We start from the raw sequence: 23,845 nt of genomic DNA, 5'->3' as shown, positions 1-23,845 counted from the left end.
CCAAGACATTCTGTAATTTTATATTAAAATACACTGGTTGTCCCTACCTGAGTCTTCGCTTAATACATATACACTAGATTTTCCTTTGAATTGAAGAATATGTTGACGTAGTAGCTAGGGTTAGTGAATTGGAATTGTAATTAAATTGATAAGGGTGCATGTGATTTGGCTTTTTAACAAGTGGGTTTTAGATGTTCAGTGATTACTTACTTACTTACTTACGCCTGTTACTCCTCGTGAAGGAGCATAGGTCGCTCACCAGCATTCTCCATCCAACCCTGTCCTGGGCAATCCTTTCCAGCTCCTTCCAGTTGTAATTCATCCTTTTCATATCTGCTTCTATTATCCGACGTAATGTGTTCTTTGGCCTTCCTCTTTTCCGCTTCCCTTCAGGATTCCAAGTTAGGGCTTGCCTCGTGATGCAGTTTGACGATTTGCGTAATGTATGTCCTATCCATTTCCATCGTCTTTTCCTAATTTCTTCTTCAGCTGGAAGTTGGTTTGTTCTCTCCCACAGAAGGCTGTTGCTGATGGTATCCGGCCAATGGATGTTGAGTATCTTGCGTAGACAGCTATTTATAAATACTTGTACTTTCTTGATTGTGGTTGTTGTAGTTCTCCAAGTTTCAGCTCCATACAGTAGAACTGCCTTGACGTTCGTATTGAAGATTCTCACTTTGATATTGGTTGAAAGTTGTTTTGAGTTCCATATGTTCTTCAATTGTAGGAATGCGACCCTTGCTTTGCCGATCCTCGCCTTTACGTCTGCATCGGATCCTCCTTGTTCATCGATGATGCTTCCCAGGTATGTGAAGGACTCTACATCTTCCAGAGTTTCGCCATCAAGTGTGATTGGATTGCTGTTCTCCGCTTTGAATTTGAGGACCTTAGTTTTCCCTTTGTGTATGCTGAGGCCTACTGATGCAGAGACTGCTGCTACACTGGCTGTCTTCATCTGCATCTGTTCGTGTGTACGTGATAGGAGGGCTAGGTCATCTGCGAAGTCCAGATCGTCTAATTGGTTCTGAGCTGTCCATTGTATTCCGTGTTTTCCTTCAGATGTCGAGGTCTTCATAATCCAGTCGACCACCAGAAGAAAGAGGAAGGGAGAGAGTAAACAGCCTTGTCTGACTCCGGTCCTTACTTGGAATGCATCTGTCAGCTGTCCTCCATGCACTACTTTGCACTGTAGTCCGTCGTATGTTCAGTGATAACAATCGCTTATTACAGTTACTTATTAAAAGCTACTTATCTTGCCAATAATACAACCAAACTAAGACAGTCTGATTTGACGGTTTATAATAACATATAATGCAGTAATTAAACCTGTTCACCAGCTACTGGAGTATGAGGCAAACTCTAAATATGAGTTCTAATGATACTACCTGGTTTCTCGAACCGAAGTCGTTGGATCTCGATCCGAACCTAGTACTTCGCGGTTGAATGTTCAATGTTTTAACCACTAATATTAGCCCACCTATGTAAATATGATTTATTCTACCACTAGTCGTAATAAACCAGGGTAAATTGTAGATCTTCATCGAGCAAGACTGGATAAAAAAGAATAAATTTGTTCAGTGTAGGCAGCTTAAGTGTTTCTACTGTGAGGCTATTAGTGTATATCGATACATGATAATCACTACGCGAACAATAATCAATCATAAACAGTGCATGAGCTGATAACATGATAATGATTATGGTGACATTAATAAAATCTTGTAGCAGTGGAACAGACTATTGGTGGCCAACCGTAAAGTGTAAAAAAACAGAATTAGTTCGAGCTTTGATAATCAACTGTAAACAGTCCAACATACAAAACATTAACTTTATATACGTGAAACAAAAAGATAGGTACAGTGTGACTCATTTGGATTAATGATTGGATAGCACTTGTGTTAACTATAGGAGTCAAATAGGAACTAATTTTATTGTTGGAGCCCCACGACTGTTTCCTATATAATGCTTATTAATTACAGCACTTCATTTTTAACTACTGAGTTAACACTTACAACAGTGCAACATTTACTAATGTTCTGAGCACCTCAGTTATATCACCATAGTTGAAGGCAAAAAATTACGAACCCGTACTTGGTAAATGAATAGGATTGAGTACACAAACACAACTTTGCTTCGCGTTGTCTTTTTATTCCACAACTAAACACTGGTAAACAATTTTTGTGAAAACATTGGAGTAAATATTCTTCAAATAATTATACTAAAAATGGAATCTCAACTCATAACTAACCTGGAGATTTGATCTTTGAGAATTAACAAGTAATTGTTGATTGGGAGGAGAAGAATTTTTATAGCTTTCAGTACTTGAACAAACTGAATACGCTGAATTAGGCGATACCATCGTCTGAACTTGATATGTCTGCTTGTTTTGATGGTAACACGGTTTCTGCAGAAATAGGTCACTCATAAAATCCTCCGTAGATGATTGGAGCTTGACACTGAGTACACTTTCTGTGAAAGCTGAATCAACCGACTCTCCACTAAAATAACGAGAATGTGAGTGGTTATTATCTCTTGGATTTTCGAAAGGTGCACTACATTCAACTTTGTTTCCTAAAGTTGTTAGGTAACTATCACCCTGTTGACCACCTGATATAAAGTAATAAGGATCACTCAGTGTATTGATTTCAACAGCGGTTTGGGTTATAGGTGCTAATGTTGGCGCTACAGCGATCTAAAATGAATAATTATGTGAAAAGGAAATCCAGTTCAAAAAACCTTCCCAATTTTATTTTATTTCTAATAGCATTTAAAATACCGACGACATAAACCTTCTTATGTAATCTGTATGAGGTTGAAATTAACGACTTAACTAACCTTTTCATTTACTTTCATCAATGATTGTGGGATATAGTTCTGAATACCGTACGTTTGTGGCATAAAACTTGGACAGCAGGCAGAAGGATGTCCGAGATAAAAGACTTGGTTTAAACCCAAGTCAGAATGAACAGGTTCCGGCTGATCAGTTAGATTTGATTGGGCCACCAACGGCTGAGACACAGTGTCACATGAAGTTAAACTGACAACTGCATTAGTGCTTCTATATACAAAACTTTGATCGATCCAATGAATAACAGGAATTACTATATGGAAAATTCGCATCAAAAATCATGAAAATAATAAATCGGAAAATTAGTTTTGGATTTTCTAAATAGACTGAGACTAAATGAAAAAGCTCTTATTATATCACAAAACACTGCCAAACAACTAATGAATTAAAATTGTTCGGTTTAAAGCATATTTTTTCACATATACTTGGATTTAAAAATATCACGAACTCAACCTAAAATAGTTATTACAGAGTTCACTCTCCTTAATACATATTCTAAGTGCCACAAAATATATATTTACTTTATGATATACTCAGCCAGTCAGCTACAACGTAGGACCGGGCACATATGTGCGTTGATCCAAGTTGCCATACCTCATTAGCACAACAAGATAAACACTGGATCCATAGAAGTAGTGGTGGTAATATATAAAAGAATGATGGCATATAAGGACATAGTACAGGAAGAAAGAATTAGTTCGTAGGAAGAAAGATATGAATTATGACATACTAGAAACCAGAGAATTAATCCAAGGCATTTTTTGGGAATAAACAAAACTCATTCTAAGACTGGACTGAAATTAATGACGAGTCTTAGGAATCGAGGAAGTAGAATATCCATTGAAAAAAATAATAAAAATAACATCTAATATGTGTCGTTGAGACTTAACCTATCTAAATGGAATGCATATGTTTTTAGGTATCTTTGAGTCTATAATTAATGTCTGTGAAAAACGTTCAACAATTATTTAAACCATTCCATAAGGTAAGAATACTAAACGTTAAGGAACATGAACAGCTTTATAAATTAACATTGATAAACCAAACATTAATAATTTCTACTTGGTCAAATTGTAAAGGATTCAAAATGAGATAATTAAATAAAATTGACATAAATACAAAACGTTGTAAAAACATGTACAAGTCAAAGTTATTACATTTCATATCGGCACAATTTGTAAGAATCAATAAGAATTACAGAAGTGTAAAAAGAGGGAGATGAAATTAGCACAGAAAGTGTAGAATAATAAGACATGGAAAACTTAATGGGTATATCACAGCAATTGTAACCAATTTCGAGTTTTACCAAATAGTCTCTTTCCACTGACCATGGCGGTCATTTTACTAACAGAAATGTGAACTTCAAAAAAAGAATACAACTGAAAAAGTTGTATTTACATGTTATACAATGAGACCTACTCAAGCGGGGAACTTATATCTGTACTGTTCTAAAATTTAGATGCTACTGCTTTATGTTTACTTATCCTTTTGTTTTCATCTCATACTTATTGTATACTGTGTCTGCAAGATAATATTTTGAAATGATGAATGCGTTTGTTGAGATTTGATAGTTACTCATCAGATAGCTCATCATCAACAACATTATCTTAGTTTGATTGCTGTACATAAAAACTTGACTGAGAAACTGTTTCGCATTATCGTAAAGTAGTTTAGACGTACTTTTAGTTATCAAAATAAAAAGACTGAAATTAGATTAATTGATTTCACATAATTTTGTTATTAATTTGGAACTGTGAGTATATCTATAAACACTATTGAATACGTTTAAACTAACTGAAATAAAAACCATAATGTGATCCTAACTAATATAACGGCCTTTTAATTCATTTGACATCAGAATAAACTATTGACTGTGACAAGTTTTGTAATTATTTAGTGATATAACGGATACTTAAAGTATTTTGTCTCTCTCACGGATATTACGATAATACGTTAATAAAAGTAGTCACGTTATGTCAGAACTACGATTCACGACCCAAAATAGAGAACTAGATTAACACTAGATAACAATTTACTCAAAACAACTACAAGCAGTCACACTCAATGAGTTCGGAATAGGAATCAATGACAGGAAGGGAAATCACATATTTAATAGTCTGTAGGTTGTGACTGTTTGTCCACACTCAACGACCAATCATATTTCAATTTCACTGCCACATATATAGGAACAATTACAACGTGAATTATTTTCCCAAATTATTACCCAAGTAAGCGATGTCATGGTGTTTACAGGTTAAATGGTGACCGGAAAACCACGTACATTTTTATATGAACTCTAAATTACACTATCATGGAAAAAGTGAAATCAAAACCTTAAAATACTGTGCAGCTCCTCGGACGACATCACATATTACTGTTAACGATAAATGACTGAGAATAGAAGTACTTACTTGAATCAAGATTAGCATTTGCAGGTGATATTGATAAAGATTGATTACAGAGAAGGGGATCGATTTGATTGGTAGTAGACTCGTGTTCAAAAGTTACAGCTGACAGACTTGCATCAGGAAGACTTGAGGCTGAAATTTTTGACTTGCACTCCGAATCTATAATTGAGTAATTCATATCTACTGGAGGGCGGTACGTAATTGCAAATGGGGAACCTATTGAAAATGCACTAGCCACTGGTTCCCTAACTTGAGAATAAGAGCAATTTGAATAACAAGCTGAATCAGGATTCTCAAGGATTTTATACAGTATCATTTCTACTGCTTTTCGCCTTTCTTTTAACTCGCCTAAAATTGTAAACAAAACATGTAATGTGAGTAATATTTGACAGGAAACCACGGATTTTCAAAATCCATGGGCTAGTCGCTAGTTTGTCGTTTAAAACTGCAATTTAGCTACTACTGAACAACAGAAACAAATATTATAAGTAAAGACGGATGGTGGCTAGCAACGGAATCCAGGACACATGTTTCGTCCTATTCGGGACTCGCCAGATGGATGTACCTGCATCCCAGAGTTGATACTCACTCCAGGACTCAAATCCAGTACCGTTTGCTTCAAGCGCCATCGCGTTATCCACGTAGCTACCGAGTCCTGATAGCCACTAGCTCGTGCAATGAGATGAAGGAAAAAAACATTATTTGAAAAACAACTAAGGAACAACAAAGATCTTCTCTTAAGAGCAAAATAAAAGCCACTAGTTTGAACGAATCAAGAATCATGAATATAAATTAATCTTCCATTCAAACAACATGAAACTGAGCCTTTGAGGCACCTGAAATTAAACTTATGGAGATAAACAGTTAATTTTTTTCTAAAAGGTAAATATATTTGATTCAGGTAGCTACTGATAAACAATAAATACAGCAGATAAACTATAGGCATATACCTGATACCAAAGACATCTACATTGACTCGATACAAAGCAACACCGAAAGTTCAAGGAAACATCAATGCTAAACTCAATGGCTAACATACTCTAATTTAGTTCCACGGGTTTTTAAATAAGAAAATCTGAGACATTCAATTCATTAGTTGGCCTCATATGCTATCTCTTCTTAGCTGTAATATAAATACAACAACAAGAACCTGTGGCTATTAAGTGGGACAGGACCACATTTATAAAACAATGAGAGTGAAAATGAACCAAACAGTAATTAATAGGAAAGCTAAATATGATTGCAAAAGTTATTAACTTACCTGTTATTACAATGCAGCGTTCAAACAATCTAATATCTTTAGGCCTTTGAGAAACTTGAACGAAAGCATTGCTTTCTTCCTTGATTCTTTCAATAAAGTTCCCAAACTTTCCAATGATAATGCCAGCCGTACTGTCAGGGACTAAAATTTTAACCTTCAGTAACAAAAGCTAATTATTTAGAGCGACAACTTGCCTGCTTATGACGTTCCATGCAATTAACTCCCGTTGGAGTTATTATAGCTATATTCTGAGGTCGTTTGCTTATTTTGGCCATTACATAATCGTGTAACTGTATGCATGCTTCAAGTGTGCCAACAATGAGACACACTCTCTCAGTGGTTCCTTAACAAATAAACTACAAAACGAGTTGAATTACCCGGATAAAAGTCATCTGCTCGAGACATTTTGAGCCTTGCTCCAGTTTGACGTTTGATTGTTTCGATAGCTTCTCCTTTTTTTCCAATGATCGCCCCAGCAGCAACATTAGGGACAAGAATTTTAAAGTGAAGTTCTAAAAACCAATAGGATGAAGAAAAACAGTGAAAATGACTGAAGGTAATGTAGTAGTTAAATTAAGAAAAAAAGGAATGATTTAATAAAAACAAATAGAATTCAGTGGAGAAAATTTTTCTCTTTGATGTAATCATTTACCTACGCTGTACATTCGTATTTATAGTTGTAAGGTATATATATATAGAGAGAGAGGGATAGAAAAGATTGCATCATAAAGTGATGCGAGACTCTAATTATACTACAGAAGGGAATTAGGGCCAAGGAAGGATGAGAGGTTGGACGTATCGTTTTCGCAAGCAGAGTTCGCGCTTGATTTGGTGGATCGCCAATGCCTCAGCAGTGCACAAGTTTTTGATTCGACCTCCCTTCGATCTAGTTCCTTTGACTGTGTAGATTATTTAAAAAGAAGACTCCTTCGGAGAGATGTGTCCAGAGTTGATTAGATGCTCCTGTATTGAACTGGTGATTGTTTTACATTCTCCTTTTAAAAGCCATGCCAAGTAGTGTTTTGAGATGTGTTTAACAAGTGATTGCTTTGTGTGGCCAATGATGATAATTGGAGTCTCGAATCATTTTATGATGCAATCTTTTCCATTCTTATATAGACATATATTTACCTTACAACTATGTACAGCTTAAGTAAATGATTACGTCGAAAAGAAAAATTTTCTTCGCTGAATTCTTTGTTTTTATTCAATGACAGAATGGGTTACTTTGATTATCCGAATGGTTTAAGCTTTTTTATTTTAATTCCACCTAAATATATAAGCGCTTATTGTCAACCTCTGAGATTAAGTGGTTCAGACATCCTACTCATCAATATTTCAGGATGAGTATACGTATTGTTTCTTTAGGTGAGTATAGATAACTTAATCGGAATTTTCACAAAGCGTTGTGTTTAGTGAATCTACTTACTAACTTTTCATTTAAATCGGAAAACACTAGGTTTGACTATACCTCAGGTGGTGAGACCATAACTTATGGACGAACTTTGAATGATAATTAAGTGACTTACTTACTAGGATTAAACTAGAGTTAAAAATAAGAGTGAGGAACTAAGATTTGTATTCATGGTTGGACACTTTGGGCATCCAGGCAGTATCAATCACAGCCCTCACACAAACCAATGATAACTACTACTAGGAAAATTTCTCTCACACAAATCTTATCTACAATCATATGACAACATTCGTTTTTATTTCCTCTATACCACGTCACATATGTATTCCCTTTTGTTCTCACTTTGCGTATTTTATTTTCCAACTTATACAACAGCTCGCCTATGATGGAAACCTTGTCATATCTAAACGATCTTGAGTCACTAACTGGTCGAAAGTTGAGTGCTACCACCGAATACGAATACTGAAAAAGTTTTTCTGAAACCACGTATACCATTCAAACTGATACCCTTCAACGTTCGCACACTAATGTAGAACGGACAAAAATAGGATTGGCTATGTCTTTATAAAGTCTCAATATCGATGATTTTTGTCTATCCGAGACCCGTATTCAAGACTCTACTGAAGTACCACAAATTCGCTCTCCATCTGTCGCTTCGAAAAGCTTGTTTCACGTGCGTTATTCCGGGGACCCTGTGGCAAAGTCTGGTTTTACTGGCGTTGATGTCTCACTAAGCGCTAGATTTGAAACAGTCAGCAACAACGTGGAACTTCGTACGTACGTACATCAGTTCAAGCTGACATACCACAATAGCACAGCGATACAATTGCCGATTCAAATTCAGTAGTGGTAGAGTAATCGAAAATATTAGGGTTTGAAGATGTTATTCAAGGAGCATAATCCAGTGAAATAAATTTGGAGAGACAAAAAGGGACATGAAGAATTCGGAAGATTAGAATTTGAGAGAACAAAAAGCGTGGATGTACCTGCGCCATTTCAAACGACTTTAAGCCATGTTAGCAAAAGCTAGTCGAGCCTCCTATACCCGTGCTGAGATTTCGTCACACACCAGACTACAAGGGCTGATGAGACTTCCAAGATAAGTGAAGCGGTTGACACGCTCAACTACTTCACTGCCTATCATTAGTTCAGGTGTCCATGCAACCCAATTCTGAAGCAATATTTTGCATTTTCAGGGGAGAATCGCATCCCGAACATGCCTACATTTTTGCTTACAGTGGTCAAAAGACTCTGCATTTTGTCAGCGTCTTCACCAAATAGAACTATATCATCGGCATATTCTAAGTCAACAAATGAATCCCCTGGTAGAAGTTCAAACCTTGGAAAGTCAGATGAGGAAAGTGTTATCTCTAAAAGCACATCAACGACAAAGTTAAACAAGAATGGAGAGAGTGGACAGTTCGCCATAAACTCTCACTCGACCAGTTGTGTTCGAGTAGAAAGCCTTTATAAGGTTAATGTACTACTTTGGTACTCCTTTCAGTGAAAAACATTGCTATTGAACCTGTTATAATCTCTTTCTTACGGTTATGACCCAGCTATTCCTATCGCGTAGTATTCTCGGACACCGATTCACTCGACAAGTCCCCAAATCAGAACACAGTTGAACAGGAAAGAGATTATATTCCAAATAACAAGGTTAGATGGAAGTAAGAAGCAAGTAAGGAAGTACAATAGGGAAAACGTTAGTATATTTATAGTTTTCCACATGAGAAGATTTCTAGAGTGTTCACTAAGTATTGACTAACGCTGATTAGCTAATTCTTACACAATCAGCGTGCACCAAACCAATCGTGCATTGAGTATGCTTTAATCCAGTCTATGTCCCGCTAATAGAACCTCGCGATCAACAGAGTCATATGCCGCCTTAAGGTTGAGAAATACAACTATTGTGGGGCGTCTGAATGTGTGTCTATGTTCTAGGACCTGACGTAGTGTGAATATCTGGTCTATACAGCCACATCCAGGTCGGAAACTAGCCTGGTTTTCTCTAGTCTGCTCTTCACGAGCTCTAGTTAGGCGTCGAAGTATTATTGAAGCCAATATTTTAGACACAATATTAGTCAAATTGATTCCTCTGTGATTGTCACAAGAGGACTTTTGTCCTTTCTTATAGACTGGCACAACCAGTGATTGAAACCAGTCAGATGGGATTACGTCCAGTTCCCAGATTCTACTTAAGACCTCAGTCAATCTCACTGCTAATACTGGGCCGCCATCCTTAAAAATCTCAGGAGTAAACCTGTCCGGGCCTACTGCTCTCCCACGCTTCAGATTTCCTATAGCTTTTTCAACTTCGTAAAGAGTTTGAGGACTTACATCAACTTGCCGAAGTTAAAAGCTCCTGCATGTAGTTTAGAGTGTGGTTTCAAGAGACCAAGAATACCGTTCCGCATACTCGAATCGTTTGCATTAGCGGTGCGAAGTGATAAAGGGATGTGAGAAAGGTTTGGTCTTGGTGATAGGAGAGTTATTAGGAGATGTAGGGAGGATTTGATTGTGACCAACTTGGTCTGGTGTGTTGTTACGGGTATGACGGCTGATGTCACTTCCTGGCTGCCCACACCGTGGAAGGGTATTTCTTGAGGGACCTGAAAAGAACGTTGGATTGGTGTCCGTCTTAACGACCTGAGAGCATGACCGTAGAACCCAAGGGACAACTGTTTGAGGCCGGTCACGCACGGCCTTTTTGTGGAAGTTTTTAACGTGTTAGCTCTGTTCTTCAGAACGCCTTACCTCCGGGGACGAAAATCCGTGAGGTGAGGTGTGACATTTTTTGGGTAGCTCTTCTAGAGTTACTGCCGGTCCCAAGCCCGGGTAAAGGAGGAGGGTTGGGCATGGGGTTAGCGTCCCCATCCCGTAGAAAACTAACTCGCTAAAAAAACGCTTACCAGAAAAAATAATTCAAACCATTTTAACTCTGCCCTGAGAGTTAGAAGGTCTTCATTTAGAAGAATTATGACGCTTCATGGTGAAAGCCGAATTCCTTCGGAAGCCACGAGGCCGATGCCCCTTCTAACAACCAGAGCAAAAATTTTTATAGGTACATGGAACGTTAGAACAATGTGGGAAACCGGGAAGACCAGCCAAATAGCAACGGAAATGAGGAGATACAACTTGGCAGTACTGGGAATCAGCGAAACCCACTGGACTCAAGCTGGACAGAAAAGGCTAGCTACGGGAGAGATGCTGCTATACTCCGGTCACGAAGAGGAAAATGCTCCACACACACAGGGAGTTGCTCTAATGCTGTCCAAAGTAGCACGAAATGCACTTGTAGGATGGGAATCCCACGGATCCAGAATCATCAAAGCATCATTCAAAACAAAGAAGGAGGGGATCTTAATGAATATTATCCAATGTTATGCACCCACCAATGATAGCAACGACGACATTAAAGATCAATTCTACGAGCGGCTGCAGTCAATCATAGAGAAATGCTCAAGAAAGGACCTCACCATTCTGATGGGAGATCTAAATGCCAAGGTCGGAATAGACAACACTGGATATGAAGATATTATGGGACGACATGGACTGGGAGAGAGGAACGAAAATGGAGAAAGATTTGCAAATTTGTGTGCATTCAACAAATTAGTCATAGGAGGCACAATATTTCCACACAAACGTATACACAAGGCTACATGGATCTCACCGGACCACACTACAGAGAACCAAATAGACCATATTTGCATCAAAAAAATTCCGAAGGACAATGGAAGATGTGAGAACCAGGAGAGGAGCTGACGTAGCTTCAGATCACCACCTAGTTGTAGCCAATTTAAAACTGAAGCTAAAAAAGAACTGGACAAGTGGACAAACAGCAATACAAAGGTTCAATACAGCCTTCCTTCGAGATACTGACAAACTCAATGAATTCAAGATAGCTCTCAACAACAGATTCCAAGCCTTTCAAGATCTACTGAAGGAAGAAGAAACCACCATGGAGGACAACTGGAAAGGCATCAAAGAAACATTGACTTCAACGTGTCAAGAGGTTCTGGGCCTAAAGAAACACCATCATAAGGAATGGATCTCTATAGAAACACTGGACAAGATCAAAGAAAGGAAGAACAAGAAGACAGCAATTAACAACAGCCGAACACGAGCAGAGAAAGTCCAAGCACAAGCTGAATACATAGAAGCAAACAAGCAAGTGAAGAGGAGCATTAGAGCCGACAGGAAGAAATACGTGGAAGAATTAGCAACGACGGCAGAAAAAGCTGCTAGAGAAGGAAATATGAAACAGCTCTACGATACAACGAAGAAACTATCAGGGAAATACAGTAAACCAGAGAGGCCGGTCAAAGACAAAGAAGGCAAGCCAATCACTGAAATTCAACAACAGCGAAACAGATGGGTAGAATACTTCGAGGAACTCCTGAATAGGCCGGCTCCAATGAATCCACCGAACATCGAAGCAGCACACACAGATCTTCCTATAGATGTCAACCCACCAACGACGGAAGAAATTAGAATGGCCGTCAGACAAATCAAGAACAGGAAAGCAGCAGGACCCGACAACATACCAGCTGAAGCACTGAAATCAGACGTCGAAGTAACCACAAGCATGCTTTACCCTCTATTCAAAAAGATTTGGGAGGAGGAACAAGTGCCGATGGACTGGAAAGAAGGACACCTCATCAAGATTCCAAAGAAAGGAGATCTGAGCAAATGTGAAAACTACAGAGGCATTACACTACTGTCAATACCAGGGAAAGTCTTCAACAGGGTGTTGCTGAACCGGATGAAGGATGCAGTAGATGCCCAACTTCGAGATCAACAAGCTGGATTCCGAAAGGATCGGTCGTGCACAGACCAAATTGCAACACTACGGATCATCGTCGAACAATCAGTTGAGTGGAACTCGTCACTATACATCAACTTCATTGATTATGAAAAGGCATTCGACAGTGTAGATAGGAGGACATTATGGAAACTTCTTCGACACTACGGAGTTCCTGAGAAGATTGTCAATATTATCCGGAACTCATACGACGGACTACAGTGCAAAGTAGTGCATGGAGGACAGCTGACAGATGCATTCCAAGTAAGGACCGGAGTCAGACAAGGCTGTTTACTCTCTCCCTTCCTCTTTCTTCTGGTGGTCGACTGGATTATGAAGACCTCGACATCTGAAGGAAAACACGGAATACAATGGACAGCTCAGAACCAATTAGACGATCTGGACTTCGCAGATGACCTAGCCCTCATATCACGTACACGTGAACAGATTCAGATAAAGACAGCCAATGTAGCAGCAGTCTCTGCATCAGTAGGCCTCAGCATACACAAAGGGAAAACCAAGGTCCTCAAATTCAAAGCGGAGAACAGCAATCCAATCACACTTGATGGCGAAACTCTGGAAGATGTAGAATCCTTCACATATCTGGGAAGCATCGTCGATAGACATGGAGGTTCAGATGCAGACGTAAAGGCGAGGATTGGCAAAGCAAGGGCCGCATTCCTACAATTGAAGAACATATGGAACTCAAAACAACTTTCAACCAATATCAAAGTGAGAATCTTCAATACGAACGTCAAGGCAGTTCTACTGTATGGAGCTGAAACTTGGAGAACTACAACAACCACAATCAAGAAAGTACAAGTATTTATAAATAGCTGTCTACGCAAGATACTCAACATCCATTGGCCGGATACCATCAGCAATAGCCTTGTGTGGGAGAGAACAAACCAACTTCCAGCTGAAGAAGAAATTAGGAAAAGACGATGGAAATGGATAGGACATACATTACGCAAATCGTCAAACTGCATCACGAGGCAAGCCCTAACTTGGAATCCTGAAGGGAAGCGGAAAAGAGGAAGGCCAAAGAACACATTACGTCGGATAATAGAAGCAGATATGAAAAGGATGAATTACAACTGGAAGGAGCTGGAAAGGATTGCCCAGGACAGGGTTGGATGGAGAATGCTGGTGAGCGACCTATGCTCCTTCACGAGGAGTAACAGGTGTAAGTAAGTAAGTAAGTAAGTTTTCTAACCCCTTCCTTTCTTGTGAGAAGGCAGCATTGCTGCAGATGCTGGTTGCAGGAGGGAAACACCTTACTGCTGTCACACCTCTCTACAGTCAGCAGTATGATTTCGCCTGACCTTGAGTTGCTGCTTTTAGTGAGACCGTTCTCCAATCGACCTGCCTGGCATGGTATAACCTACAAGAACATATGTTCCAGCCAGTATAGCTCGATTGGGTCATCACAATAGGCAAGTCAGACCACCACGTCAGGGTATCAGCTACGGTCGGGTGATTTGAGGCAGCACTGACCGATTGGATCCCTATTAACAGTCGGTTATGTGCTGTTAGGTTAGAAAGTTAAATCAAAGTACGAAAGCAATCGATATGGGAAACGATATCTTCTCGTCATCTTCACCTAGGCTCAGCCCAGATTCGATCGAGAATGGGTTTGACCACCAAATAACTGTCCTACAGGAAATATGTTCGATAGGCATTGTGGTACTAGCGAGGAACTCCAACTCTTGAAGCGCTACAAATCACCTGGCCCACATGACTTGCCTCCGGCCCTTTTCAACGATGGTAGTGACTTTCTGGCTAAGGAACTGACGACGTTGTTTACAAAGGTCTGGGAACTGGAGAGTGTACCAACGTCATGAAATGAGTCGATAGTTGTCCCTATCTTTAAAAAGGGTTCACATAGTTTCTACAACAACTATCAGGGGATAAGTCTACTTCTGATTGCGTCCAAGCTATTGGCTTCCATCATATTTCATATATTGTTCAAAACTCGGGAAAGATCAACTCCCGAGGAGCAGGCTGGTTTTCGTTCTGGCCGAGGATGTACTGATCATGTTTTCACCCTCCACCAAATGTTAGAACACCGTCATACTTATAACAGGCCAACAATCGTAGTGTTTCTTGACATGAGGACCGCCTTCGATTAGTTGGACACGACAGTTCTCTAGGACCATCTATTGAAGAAGGGTGTGCCTAAGAAGTTTATTAGCATCTTGAAATTTGTATACACTAACACCACAGGCAGAGTGAGGGCATACAACCACCTCTCTCTACTGTTCCATCCAAGTAGTGGGGTTAGGCAGGGTTGCCCAATCTCATCATCCCTCTTCAACTTTTCCATCGATGACATTCTGAAAACAGCTCTGATGGATGTAAGTAATGGCGGTGTGGATCTGTTGCCTGGAGAAAGACTTCTCGACCTTGAGTATGCGGACGATATTGTATTACTGTGCGATAATGCCCGAGCCATGCAATCCACATTTAATCAGTTGGCAATCAGTGTCCGTAGGTATGGTATGTGCTTTACACCTTCGAAGTGCAAAGTACTTCTACAAGACTGGCAGGATTCTAATCCTGTACTCACTCTGGATGGTGAGCAGATAGAAGTAGTCGAGAAGTTCATGTATCTGGGTAGCTGCATAAGTGCTGGTGGGGGTGTGAGTGATGAGATCAATGCACGAATAGTGAAAGCCAGAGCGGCTCATGCCAATCTGGGCCACCTTTGGCGCCTTCGTGATGTTAGTCTGGCTGTAAAAGTTCGGATTTACAACGCGTCGGTGAGAGCAGTTCTGCTATATTCTTGTGGAACCTGGCCTCTCCGAGTTGAGGATGTTTGACGACTCTCTGTGTTTGATCATCGTTGTCTCTGGAGGATTGCTGACATCCAGTGGCAACACCATGTTAGTAATGCAGAGGTTCGGCATCGTGTGTTCGGGCACAGAGACGATAATTCAATCGATGTCACCATCTTAAAACACCGACTTCGGTGGCTTGGACATGTTATACGAATGTCGTCCCAGAGAATTCCACGTCGTGCATTATTTGCCGACTCTGAGACTGGTTGTAAAAAGTGGAGAGGTGGTCAGTGTATGACATGGTGTCGTGGTATGAAAGAAATCTGCAAAGAACTGGCTTCTGTCGGTCCTTCACGACTCCCTGGTTGGGGTCCGAGATGGTGCTACACAGTGGCTAGAGACATTATCAGATATAGCTCAGAATAGAAGCCAGTGGCGATACTGCTGTAACCTTCTTTTACTTTCTTCATAAAAAGTGGTTGCTTCTTCCTTAACTGGAAGATCTGATAACGTCTCTAGCCACTTTGTTGCACAATCTCTAGGATCCCAACCAGGGCATCGTGAAGGACAAACAGAAACTAGTCCTGTACAGCTATCTTTCGTACCACGACACCATGTCATACACTGACCACCTCTCCGCTTTTTCCAACCAGTCCCAGCGTGGCGGTCACTTCATTGGCAACTGAAATGTAAGGTAAGATTGACGCAGACCAGGGCATGATCAGATAGATACTCCAAAAGGAGTGCCAGTCTTGTACATAACCACGCCAGCGGTAGCTGATCGCGATGTGATCAGTCTGAGTCCAGGTTTGACATGCAGAGGGAGGACGCCAGGTGGCACGTCAGCGATGACTGTGCTGAAAGTTATTGCTAGCCAGAAACAGGTTGTGGTCTGTGCACAGTTGCAGTAGACGGTCCCCGTTATCTGTCATGCGACCAACAAGTCCCCATCGGCCACCTAAACGACTCTCTTCTGTGTCTATACGCCCGACCTGAGCATTCAAGTATCCGGCTAGTACTACAATATCTGTCGAACGCACTTTCTGGAGAAGAACAGTTAACTGGTGATAGAATTCATCCTTGATTGCATCCGGGCTGCAATCTGTCGGGGCATAGGCGGAGATGACGAAAAGACATCGTTTCTCACGCCGATCTCTTCTCACTTTGATGGAACTTTCTAACCTAACAGCACATAACCGACTATTAATAGGGATCCAATCGATTAGTGCTACCTCAGCTCTAGCGCTTAGCGCGACACCAACGCCAGCAAGACCAGACGAAGATGCCACAGGGTCCCCGGATAAACGCACGTAAAGCAAGCTTTTTGATGCGACAGATGGAGAGTGAATTTGTAGTACTTCACCACAGTCTTGAATACGGGTCTCGGATAGACAATAAACGTCGATATTAAGGCTTTCCAAAGTCAGCCCTATCTGTTGTCCGACCTGCATAAGTGTGCGAACGTTGAAGGTAATCAGTTTGAATGGTGCACGTGGTTTCAGAAAAACTGTTTCAGTATTCGTATTTGGTGGCAGCATACAATTTTTAACCAGGCAGTGACTCAAGAACGTTTAGATAGAACCGAGTTTCTACCATAGGCGAGCTGCTTTATAAGTCAAAAAATAAGGATACACAGAGTGGGAATAAAAGAGAGTGAATAAATGACGTAAATAATAATAATAACAATAATAGTAATATTAGTAATAATGTGAATCGTTTGATTGTTAATCGAAGCAAGACAAGTATTTTCCATAAATATCGACATTTCATCATATTTGTGTGTGGACTATGGTACTGCCCGGATGCCCAAACCGAAGCAGGTGGTTTTCTTAGGGGGCCACACCCCGAGCATTTGACATGAAGGTCTGACCCATAAGGTAGTGCAGCATCGTGAGGAGATGCAGTCCCATGGTAGCCGGTGACCAACGATTGGTTCATATGCCATTTGTTCCCGCAGGATACTGGAGCCCATGTGCGCTATTGGTTTGGAATCAGTGTTTTTCAACTCCCCTAGGTGGACTTTCCGTGTCCACCAACCCGGTTAAAGCGCCGGAGCCATATCTGATAACGTCTCTAGCCACTTTGTTGCACCATCTCTCATGAAGGACCGACAGAAGCCAGTTCTTTGCAGATTTCTTTCATACCACGACACCATGTCATACACTGACCACCTCTCCACTTTTTACAACCAGTCTCAGAGTCGGCAAATAATGCACGACGTGGAATTCTCTGGGACGACATTCGTAGAACATGTCCAAGCCACCGAAGTCAGTGTTTCAAGATGGTGACACCAATTGAATTATCGTCTCTGTGCCCGAACACACGATGCCGAACCTCTGCATTACTAACATGGTGTTGCCACTGGATGTCAGCAATACTTCGGAGACAGCGATGGTCAAACACACAGAGAGAGGGAAGTCCTACTCACTGCCTTCTCGTGACGGGGATGTTGTTTACGAAAATGAGAGAAGGAAAAGCGAATGTCCGGCGCTTTAACCGGATTCCAAACCAATGGTGCACATGGGCTCCAATATCCTGAGGGAACAAATGGCGTATGAACCAATTGTTGGTCACCGGCTACAATAGGACTGCATCTCCTTACGTTGTTCCACTGCCTTGTAGATCAGACCTTCATGTCGAAGGCTCCGGGTGTGGTCCCCTAAGAAAACCACTTGCCTCGATTCGGGCACCCGGGCAGTATCACAGCCCTCACACATATCGAATGAGATTTGTGTGGCGCATATGTATGTGGTGCCTCCTTGTACCAATATGTGTTAAAGTAAATAAATAACCAGGAGGTCCACTTATCGACTCAGAATACGCAGATGATATAATCCTGTTTGGTGAAGACACTGATAAAATGCAGTCTTTTTGTAACACTGAGTAGCAATGCCAGAATGTTTGGAATGCGCTTCTCTCCCCCTAAAAGCGAGTTGTTGCTTCAGGACTGGTCTGCGTCAACACCTGAACTAAGGATAGGGAGTGAAGTAGTCGAACGCGTTGACATTTTTACTTATCTTAAAAGTATGATCAGCCCTAATGGGTTGGTGTCTGACGAAATCTCAGCACGGATTCGAAAAGCTCGATTGGCTTTCGCCAACTTACGTCACCTATGGCGAAAATGAGATATCCGTCTATCAATAAAAGGACGAGTATACTGCGCGGCAGTCCGTTCTGTTTTAATTTACGGCAGCGAAACATGGCCATTAAGAGAAGATACTCGTAAGCTACTAATATTTGACCACAGATGCCTCAGAAATATTGCTGGCGTCTGCTGGGATCACCGGGTAAGTAATAGTGAAGTTAGACGCAGGGTATTAGGGAATGATGGTAAATCAGTTGATGAGGTTGTGAATCTTCATCGACTGAGATGGTTGGGCCACGTGTTACGTATACCTGAACACCGATTACCACGACATGCAATGCTAATCGGCGTTCGGGATGGTTGGAAGAAAGTTAGGGGTGGCCAAACCAAAACGTGGCATCAGTGCTTGAAGTCACTAACTTCTGGTCTGAGCCATGTTGGTAGATGCAGACTACTTGGTTAGGGCTCACGTGACTATCGTAACCAATGGTTGGAGACTCTTGGTGACATGGCTCAGAATCGATCACAATGGCGTCGGTGTACACACTCTCTGTCTTCCCTTAAACTAAGAGATTAAAATCGCTTCATATCTTTCTTTCTACGTACAAAATCTTTCTTTCTGTACTATATCCTCATTGAAATCTTTCTTTTATATATTACCACCTCTGAATTAACTACTTTATGAATCCGGTGTTCATCTTGTTGTGTTAATGAGGTATGGTAACTTGGACCGACGCCTGTATATACCTGGTCCTATGTTGAAGCTGACTGGATTGATTTATATCGGCTATAATGCTTGAATGTTATTTGCCGATGTGAATGAGTGAATTCCACGCCATTATGAAAGATCTGCTATCTTAAATACGACTGGTCCGTCCATAAATTGTAGTCACGCCGAGTAGACTGATAAATTAGTATGTTACGTTGCAACGGAACAAATATGCATATAGCACACTCCCTGAGTGTTTAAATAACAAGAACCACATTAGCACTTACGACCGGTTCAGAAACTGTCATTCAAAGTCGAAAACACATTTATGTTAATTGTGAGGGAGACCTTTCATAAACACGTGTGCCAAAGTTGACGTTGCCCACATCACGCAAACGTTTACGCTTGGTGGCTTTAGAAACCATAAAAGTACACCACTTACACAACCACTTTATGGACACACAGGGAACGAATGAAGGCCCCAATATTTAGTCTTTTGGAGAGAAATTCTGGGGGGTTTTCCTAATAGTCATATGAAAATTAGTATTCTTTTCTCAAAACCTTGGAGAATTCTGAGGAAAACTTTTAAAATCGGTGTTGCGCAGCTATGAAGACAAGTTTATTTTTAACATTACTGTCTAGCCCCTTGAAAACGTAACTGCAATTAACTGTACTTTTTATTACATGATTAACTATACTCTTTTGCTGTGCGCACAGTTAAAACGTATGATTATTAGACCCCGTAAGATTCTGAGTACAGCTGGGCAATTAACGTATTCAACCCCCTTGTCGTATTTTAATAACCTTAGAAGACTTATGAACATTTGATTGAACAACCATAAAAAACCAGGTAACACCTACCCGACATGCACAACTACCCAGAGAGCAACGCAAAACTGTTTGTAGCGCAAAAATGTACAAAATACAATTTCGTAAAAGTCATGGAGAAAGGAAGAACGCTTTAGGCCTATGAAAGTAGCGAAATAACGTTTTTGTTCCCCGCGGAATTCTACTGATTATTTTTTAAACTGAAATCGATGCAGTGAATAGCTTTTCTCTGTCTTCACAATATTATTTTGTTTCTGCGGTCCCGTAAGTGATATCTTGTGATTTATTTTCACTGATTTGAAGTAAGGGCTGATATAATCCGGATAAACCAATATCTCTCCCGAAATTAAATAATCAGACTGGGAGTGTCGAACATTTTCGTGTGCCAGTTACTTCCTTCACCCACTTACATCATTCCTACCGTCGCTTAGTTTTCGTCTTCTTAAACTCGTACGAATGTTTTACAAGCTTGTGAATTAGCCTGATACATGAAGTGGATGGCCCTTACTCTTCTTTTCCTTTGAAGATCTCAATTTTAGATGATCAGCACCCTGTGGACTTTAGCGACTTTCATCTGTTTGACGTTTTTATACTTATGTTAGCCTCAGTACCACACAAAAATGGAACGCTAAAAATCTCGTTTTTTCTATCCTGTGGCTTTATCGTGCATGTAGGGTGTGGTTGTCATGATATTCGTTCTGGAAATAAAGTGCAAAACATGTTAGTTACTAGGATTAGAAGTGATAGCTGGGTAAAATCTAGGATAATGAGCGTCAATGTCTACGGAACTACAATGAAATTTCAACTCTCTTTTGAGGGACAGATTAGCTCTTTCGCCTTTTTTCCTCGAAAGGGATACAAAAAAGTCAGCACCTTTTCGTTAGCAAGTACCATCTCCTACTAACCAGACTCAGATCCAAACGTACGAATAGTTCGCAGATTCTGTCAGGTAAAATTTGATATTCGAAATAATTCAACGTTCTTTAAAGTGTTTTGCATAGCATATTTTATTCCTACCTTAGTGTTCCTCATGGTCCCAAAGAGTCTGTTTCTTTATTAAGACATTAGTTTAGCAGTCAGTTATATATTCTGATTCGTTTTACTGCTGCTAAAACTTGAATTAAGTTCTCTGTTTATGAGCTAAATCCTACCAAGATTTGGTCGCTGTGAAATCTTACTTATTAGTTGCTTCGACTCTTGTGGGAGTACGTTGCATAAAAACGTGTTGATACTACTCTTTTGAAATTAGGATGACAGTGTGGAAGGTAGTTCATATCTTCGTGGTGGATAGTAAGGTCTTTAAATATTTCGATTAACGGTGATAAAAATCACGAACTACGGGTTGTTTTGAATTGTAATACTGAGAAGAGACCATTCAGAGTTCGTGAGCTAGAATACCTATTTATACGTTCGCTAAATAATGTGAGAACTTTCGGCTACACTAAATTATGCAAAATGCTATCGATAACGCCTTTTAAGTATGTTGAAAGTCTGTCTATAAATGCCTGATTGGATGCTCGACGTTAAAGTATGGATTTTCCGCAAACGAACTGACTCTATAAAAAGGCCAACGAGTGTTTTCTACATTCTGACCTGAAAGTAAGGGTGCGCTGTGTGACTTTAGCTACATCTTAGTACTAGCTAAAAATATCCTGACATCCTATTATGCACCGCAAAGTCATTGAGAATATGATGGACATCAGCGCCTTAAAACATAGCCATTTAATTCCTACTGATTGTATTGGTTGACTAATTGCCCATAATACAGAATGCTATTTCACGCTCTCTGTAGGTTGGTGCAACAAATATATAAATGAAGCGGGCACAGTATAGTGGTTTACCTAAGGACAACCACTGACAGCCAACTCTAAATAAATGTTGTAATAACCTGATCTATGAATAGGGTCGTTAGAAACTGAGCAATAAAAGTATTCGTATCATGAAATTGTTTGTTGACTATCTCCATAAATTTGTTTTGACTTGCCATGTTAAATTTATGGAAGTTAAATCCGCTGGTTTCTGAAAAAGTTGAAAACCTTGGGCAGTACCACTGTGAAATAACTTTTATAATTTTTATAGTCGTTAGATTGCTAGAATTTCTCAAGAACTGAGTAGTTGGTGCACCTCAGGCTCAGTGACAACAGAAGCTGGACATCATCTTAAAGGGTTATTTATTTTAGGTCGAAAAAATTGTCGTGAAGACCGAATCTTGAGGTCAGTGGTCTTCTAACGAAAACATGAAAAAACTACTATCATATGCTTTTTAAGCTCTACAACTGTTCAGTTTATAAAGCAAAGCCTAGGTATTACTTAATAACTATCAAATCAGAAAGTCCTACTCTGACTCATTCATGAAGGATGACTGATTATTAATTTCACAACCTTAAACCAAACAACGCGGTGACCTAAATTCTTAGATCCAAGTAGCCAGACTCGGAATGTAAAGCATAACATAGCAGTTCAAAGATGAAATCATCAGCAAAACAAGTTCAAAGCTCAGGTAAAACAAATATACCAAAACTACGTAAAAATATTTATATACGCATCACAGTTTGTATTAATTTAAGTACTTTGAATTTTTGGGATAAAAACTGCACCCACAAAATGTGACATCCGTCCTCTTCTCACAAAGTGTGGTGATATCTTCGTAAACGAGTGAACGGATGGCAAGTGGGAAGGTATCAAAGAAGCACTAACTTCAACGTGTCAGGAGGTACTAAGTCGCAACAAGCATCATCATAAAGAATGGATCTCTATCGAAACCCTGGATAGGATTCAAGAAAGGAAGAACAAGACGACAGGAATTAACAACAGCCGAACAAGAACGGAGAATGTCAAGACACAGACCGGATACACAGAAGCAAGCAAACAAGCTAAGAGGAGCATTGGAGCTGACAAGCAAAAATAAGTGGAAGACCTAGCAATGATAGCGGAAAAAACCAAAGAAGAAGGAAATATGAAACTACCATATGACACAACAAGGAAACTGGAAGGGAAATATAGTAAACCAGAGAGACCAGTCAAGGACAAAGAAGGTAAGCCAACCACTGAGATTCAGGAACAGAGGAACAGATAGATAGAGTACTTCGAGGAACTCTTTAGTGGATCGAGCCTACTGACCCCACCAGACACCGGAGCAGCACACACAGACCTTCCTACAACTGTCACTCCACCAACGATCAAACAAATCAGCATGGCTATCAGACAAATCAAGAGTGAGAAAGCAGCAGGACCTGACAACATACTAGCCAAAGCACTGAATTCACACATAGAAGTAACTGCAAACATGCCCCGTGTTCTATTCAGAAAGGTTTGGGAGGAGGAACAAGTATCAGTAGACTGTAAAGAAGGATTCATCATCAAGATATCAAAGAAAGGCGATCTGCATCATGGTGCAGGTAATTACTCAGAATCTTGAAGGGAAACAGAAAAGTGGAAGATCAAAGAACGCACTGCGTCGAGCATTGGAAGCAGACATGAAGAGGTCGAAGAGCAGTTGGAAGTGATTGCTCGGGTCAGGGGTGGATGGTGAGTGCTGTTGAGTGGCCTATGCTTTTTCACGAGGGGTAACAATTGTAAGTACATTAGCAATATTTTTATGGAGTGTACAAAACCTTTCTTGTCATAGTATGTCCTTCTTCGAGGTCTTAATATTCGTTACAACATGGCCCCTCATTTACAGTATGTAAATACAAAGTCTCCTCATCCACT

General features: G+C 40.2%; 1 protein-coding gene across 1 annotated transcript in view; it reads right to left on the bottom strand.

Annotated features, from left to right (window-relative positions):
• Positions 1 to 20,193, bottom strand: part of NOVA1_1 (RNA-binding protein Nova-1) — a 42,270-nt gene extending 22,077 nt beyond the window's left edge. Inside the window, exons 1-5 of the mRNA XM_051209012.1 lie at positions 20,168 to 20,193; positions 6,515 to 7,026; positions 5,257 to 5,601; positions 2,833 to 3,098; positions 2,246 to 2,689 (exon numbers count right to left, since the gene is read on the bottom strand). Of these exons, the coding sequence (XP_051074426.1) occupies positions 2,246 to 2,689; positions 2,833 to 3,098; positions 5,257 to 5,569 (1,023 nt within the window). The 5' untranslated portion in view covers positions 5,570 to 5,601; positions 6,515 to 7,026; positions 20,168 to 20,193. The remainder of the gene's footprint in view (positions 1 to 2,245; positions 2,690 to 2,832; positions 3,099 to 5,256; positions 5,602 to 6,514; positions 7,027 to 20,167) is intronic.
• Between the last annotated feature and the right edge of the window lie 3,652 nt (positions 20,194 to 23,845).

The sequence above is a fragment of the Schistosoma haematobium genome, chromosome 1, assembly GCF_000699445.3.
Source record: "Schistosoma haematobium chromosome 1, whole genome shotgun sequence".
NCBI classification, from domain to species: Eukaryota; Metazoa; Platyhelminthes; class Trematoda; order Strigeidida; family Schistosomatidae; genus Schistosoma; species Schistosoma haematobium.
Note: the sequence above shows the minus strand (reverse complement) of the source record. Positions and strands in the feature narration are given on the sequence as shown.